Source organism: Chaetura pelagica, unplaced genomic scaffold (assembly GCF_000747805.2).
Source record: "Chaetura pelagica isolate M959 unplaced genomic scaffold, ChaPel_1.0 scaffold275, whole genome shotgun sequence".
Classification (NCBI taxonomy): domain Eukaryota; kingdom Metazoa; phylum Chordata; class Aves; order Apodiformes; family Apodidae; genus Chaetura; species Chaetura pelagica.
The window spans coordinates 9,126,274-9,131,583 of record NW_009953486.1 but is presented as its reverse complement, the minus strand read 5'-3'; the positions used below and the strand labels follow the sequence as shown (position 1 = coordinate 9,131,583).

Genomic DNA, 5,310 nt, shown 5'->3' with positions numbered 1-5,310 from the left:
GGCCCCTCCCCTCTGCCCCTTCAGCCCTGGCCCTTCATCCCTGGCCCTTCATTCATCCCTGGCCCTTCACCCCTGACCCTTCACCCCTGACCCTTCACCCCTGACCCTTCACCCCTGGCCCTTCATTCATCCCTGGCCCTTCACCCCTGACCCTTCACTCCTGGCCCCGTCCCAGGCAGGTAAGGCCCGGGGGTTGTTGGTCTCGGTGGGGTCAGTAACGGGGCTGAGCTGCCCTGGCTGGACAGGCACGGGAACCGATCACGCCGAGACGTGCTTGTCCCGAGATGTTTCCTCTCACCTCCTGCCCCGTTCCCTGCCGGCTGCAGCTCCGGGCCCGGGGGCAGCAGGGTGTTCTGAGCCCCGCTGTGTCCTGGCAGCGCCTTTCCCTCCCAGGCCTGGCCCTCTGGTAGGGTTTGGCCAAACTGCTTTTGGTACCTGGGGGCACCAAACCCCCTTTCGAACGCCTCATGAAGAGGTGCCAGGGTCCCTCCTGGCTGCTGGAGCTCACAGAGTGGCCTCAGTAAGCTTGTCCTGCTTGCTTGGCTCCAGGTGTGGAAATTGTCCCTAGCTGAAGGGGAAACAGACCGTTTTGGAGAGAAGTTCTTCGCTGGAAAAATAGGAGAGGAGACACCCCTGGTGTCTTGGTGGACAAGGGAGTTGCCACAGAGCTCTTGTCAGCTGGAAAAGTGAGGAGGAGGGGGAGAAAAGGGGACCCAGGTTTTATGGGAGGGGGTGGGCTCCCTCATGGGTGTGGAATATTTCTGCCTATCAAACCCAGATTGTGATCTCTGACTTTTTAATGTGTTTCCTACATCCCCATATTGGAAGTTCCCTGTGCAGTTGTGCTGGTGTGACACACTTTCCTTCCTGGACCTGCTGCTCTTAGAAAGGATTGTGCAAGGGCAGGGGAGGTGCTTAGAGGCCGTGGACCACAGCTGCCAAGTTCTGACTTGGACCTTCGGAGAATTTCTCTCTGCAAAAGTTCACCTGCCTTCCCCAGGGCAGAAATGACCACGGGAAAATCCCAGCCCTGTCAGAGCTCTCAGCTTCCAGCACATTGCTGAGAATACATTGCCAGACTCAACACTTCCTCTGTTAGCTCTTCGTAGAAATTGGTTTCCTGTCCTGAAATCTGCTGTTCTTTGCTCTCTCAGACATGCAGGCCATGACTTAGCTATTAATTCTCACTGCCCTTTTTCCTAGGCCTCACTTTCCTTTGCCATTAAAAACGTTGGTTGGTTAGTCATCCTAAAACTCCAAGCTGGTGTAAGGTAGGACTGTTGGTATAATTGCTGGGTGTCCTTCCACAGCCAAAGCCATTAGCAACAGTGGATCTGATTTACCCAATAGTTCTGGGATCACAAGATACCAGCTGGTGTTTTGGGAGGTGCTGACTTGAATTCTTTCCAAATCCACGTCTCCTTCCTGCTCAGTTGCTGCCCCGGAGTTGAAGGCCTGACATGGCAGCAGTCACGTCCCTGGTGTGAGCTGGGGCTCCCTCCCACCTTTGCAGCAGCAGAGGCACAGGTTTGTGCCATGGCACAAAGATGATCGTGCTGCAGCCTGGTTTGTGAGTTCCTTCCCTGGCTGCCTTGGTGATGGGATGTCCCGTGGTCACCTCTGTTGGTGTGTGCTCCTGGATTCAGCTCTCCTGCCTCTCCTCGCTGCTCCCTCAGGGGCCTCTGTCCTTCTCCTGGTTCTCCCCAGGAGGAGCCTTGCCTCATAGCCCTGCTCTGTGGGAAGGGTTTGATGTGGACCTGGGGAGCAGACTTTTTTGGGGAAATAAGTGGCATTTTCAGATTTATTTTTCTTCCTCTTTAATCCAAACTGAAATCAGAGATGGCTGCAGGGGAAAGATGTGTAAGGGGGCAAAAAGATGTTGAAACACAGAGATGGTGCTTCCTAGGGTGCCAAAGTAGGGGCTGCTTGCCTGGCTTCTGGTGAGTATGTCCTTTTTTAACCAGCTGACTGTTGTGTGTGACACCTACATGTCATGAAGCACAGCAGGTGGGAGAAGAAGTGGCGATGTGCCCAGGACATAGCAGATGCCCTGAGAATGTACCCAGATCACATGCAACTGTCGTGGTCACTTCTTTATCAGGAGTGTAGAATAAGAATGTCCTATTTAGTCAGGGGTTTTTCCATATGAAGTGGCTGTATAGGATGGTGTTGTTTTTCCTTCTCAGGAATCATTGCCTGAAACAGGAAGGTGTTTATTTAGGTGATCCATATTTTACCAGCTGGTGTACAAAGGGTGGTGCTGTCTGAATGAACCTTTGCTGGCATTCATTTCCCTCTTACTAGGCAGGTAGGATCTGTGCTAAGGTGACCTTTGCTGAAGGGACAGTAAGACTAAGATTATACATTTTGAGAATAACTCAGTGTTAAGTAGCTCAAAATGTGGGATGAGAGTTTTTAGTTGCTCCTCTTCCCTCTCTTCACACCTGCAGGTATGTTTCTCCAAAGACCTCAGCATGCTGAACAGACCTGGGGAGCTGAGATATTTCTAAAACTCTACTTAAAGTTTTTTTTATGCTGGAGAATCCTGCTCTAAGCTTGTTTTAAAATCTGCCTTGAAGAACTGTGTTAAAGACTCTCTTTTCCATGATCCACAGTTGTCTGAAGGGCTCTGTGTGTGTTCTTCCGAAGATCACCTAGACATTTATTTGTGTGTCACATAAAAATGTGATTTCACCCTCCAAATGAATTGTATTTGGACACTCCTTTCTACTTCCAGCACATTTGTGTCACGTATTGGGAACTGGCAGATGTTTATTTTTATTTTCAATGCAAGAGTTAGGTAACTGCTGTTGAGCACTGGGTTAGGAACAATGGTGGCCAGCCTACCTGATTTCTCTGCCAACTGTAATCAGGTATGTTTCTCCAAAGACCTCAGCATGCTGAACAGACCTGGGGAGCTGAGATATTTCTAAAACTCTACTTAAAGTTTTTTTATGCTGGAGAATCCTGCTCTAAGCTTGTTTTAAAATCTGCCTTGAAGAACTGTGTTAAAGACTCTCTTTTCCATGATCCACAGTTGTCTGAAGGGCTCTGTGTGTGTTCTTCCGAAGATCACCTAGACATTTATTTGTGTGTCACATAAAAATGTGATTTCACCCTCCAAATGAATTGTATTTGGACACTCCTTTCTACTTCCAGCACATTTGTGTCACGTATTGGGAACTGGCAGATGTTTATTTTTATTTTCAATGCAAGAGTTAGGTAACTGCTGTTGAGCACTGGGTTAGGAACAATGGTGGCCAGCCTACCTGATTTCTCTGCCAACTGTAATTCTTAAATGGAGAAGGGAACTGACACACCTTGAATGTGGGAATTCAGCACCCAGAACAGAAGTGGGGCTCAACATGTGTTTTGTGTTCCTTCTGCTTCTCTCACTTGTAGTGAGGTTTCAGGTGCATTTCAGTTCTGCATTTTTGTCACTGGGCCTGTTTGTCCTGTCACCCTTGGTGAGTGTCAAATACCCACATTTTTTTTGCATTACTCCAGAGAGAGAAAAATGTCAGAATGGATATTTGAAGGGCAAAGTGAAGCAGCCTATTTTATGTCATGGGTTTACAGAGCCATACTATGATTGTTGTGGCTGCCTTTCATCTGAATTCTCTTGAGCTACAGTCACAGGAAGTTTGTTTGTGTGTGAGGAAGGTGTATCTACACAATGCACATTGAAAATGGCATTGGTAGAGTCATGTAAATGTCTTTTCAAGGTTGGAAAATACATTAGGGTCGAGTTTAACTTCCTCTTCTGTTCTCAGAAGCCCAAGATTTGTGTCAGTTTGCTTGAAGGAGTGTGTGTGCAGGTGTGACTTTGAGGGACCTGCGGTGAGGTGCCTGGGCCAGGTAGGCAGACTGGCTGGCTCCTCTCCTTTCTGCCAAAGCAGAACTTCCCTAGGAGGGAAAATGGTGTCCTGTGCTGTGAAGAGGGTGAGTGTTGAGGGGAATGACAACCAGGAGGAATATGTGTATTGTGCTTGTTTGAAGAGGAAGTTATCAGGCAAGTCAGCAGTGTTTGTAGCCACAATACAGCAAGATGGTTTTGAAAATGCCTTTGTGGTGGCTGCTTTGTCTGGAAGGAGGTGTAGAGGGGTAGTGGCCACAGGCACACAAGTACAAGGTGCTGTTTAGAGGGTTAGGGAGGAGTGCAGTGCTTCTGGCCACCTTGTGCTGCTGAGACCATCTCCTTGCTGGCAGATGCTGTCATGGGTTGGACCTCTCTTGGCACATTTGACCCAGCCTTTGTGTTCTTGTTCCTCTCCATCTTCTGCTGCCCACCTCTGCTTGGTGTCCTGAGCTGGACTCCCTGGCTGCTCCAGGAGTGACTTTCATCAGCTCCTCTGTGTGATGAAGTGAGGGAACAAGGAGGGGCAGAAACCCAGCCCACAGCTCGGGTCCCTCCATCACACCCTCGGTGGCCTTGGATGCTGAGGTGAACTAGAGGGTTAGCAACACATGGCTGTCCTAAGCAGAGGACCATGTGCTGCAGGAAACTCCACCACAGCCTCCTCTAGGGCTTGGTCCTACCCTCACCTGAATGTCTTCTGTCTTCAGATCCTGTTTGATTTTCTCAAACTCCTGCTTCGTGTCCTTGTCACTCCGTGTGAAGCCAACCCTGCAGCCAGTCCAGCACGGTGCTGCCAGGAGGCTCCCACGAGTTTCCCACCATACCTGGCAAGTGGGATCATGGCACCTGTGCTTTGCAGAGTGTCTGCTGCTTCCCTGTGTAAGGAAATCTCGTGTTCTCTACAAACTAGAGCCCAAGTGCAGACCGATGTGACTGCAGCGTGGAGGAGGGACTGATGCAAACTCCTGGGGTGGTAGCTCAGGTGCCCCTCGGGCTGCTGAGGGGCTGAATTAGAACAAATTCTCACGATCAGGCAAAGTTATTGATGAGAGAAGGAAAAAAAATGAAATAGTTAAACTTTGCTGTAGGGTTTTTTTTTCCCTTTCGTTATCAGCGTGGGGTTTTTTTCACTTGCCACTTGCAGAGAGGAGAGGAGCCGGTTCACTTTCCACCTCTGACAACAACCCCGTGATGTCACACCCCCTGATGACCGCAGCGATGAGAGGCTCCTTCTGGGCTGCCTGTAACTGTGAGACCAGCGGAATGCTGCGAAAGCGGGTCCTGCCTGCCTGCTCCACACCCTCCTTTTTTCCTCTTTCACTTTCCTCCTCTCCCTTTTCTCTCTCTCTCCCCCTCCCCTCTCTCCCACCCCCTCCTTTCCTCTCTCTGCCCGTACCCGGCGGCTCCAGGGGGGTTTCCCATCCGTGCACCCGCACAGCCGGTCCTGGTTC

General features: G+C 50.1%; 1 protein-coding gene across 1 annotated transcript in view; it reads right to left on the bottom strand.

Annotated features, from left to right (window-relative positions):
* SYS1 (Sys1 golgi trafficking protein) overlaps positions 1-4,700 on the bottom strand; it is a 6,805-nt gene extending 2,105 nt beyond the window's left edge. Inside the window, exons 1-2 of the mRNA XM_009998789.1 lie at positions 4,684-4,700; positions 4,546-4,627 (exon numbers count right to left, since the gene is read on the bottom strand). Coding sequence (XP_009997091.1) covers positions 4,546-4,627; positions 4,684-4,700 — 99 coding nt within the window. The remainder of the gene's footprint in view (positions 1-4,545; positions 4,628-4,683) is intronic.
* Positions 4,701-5,310: the final 610 nt, after the last annotated feature.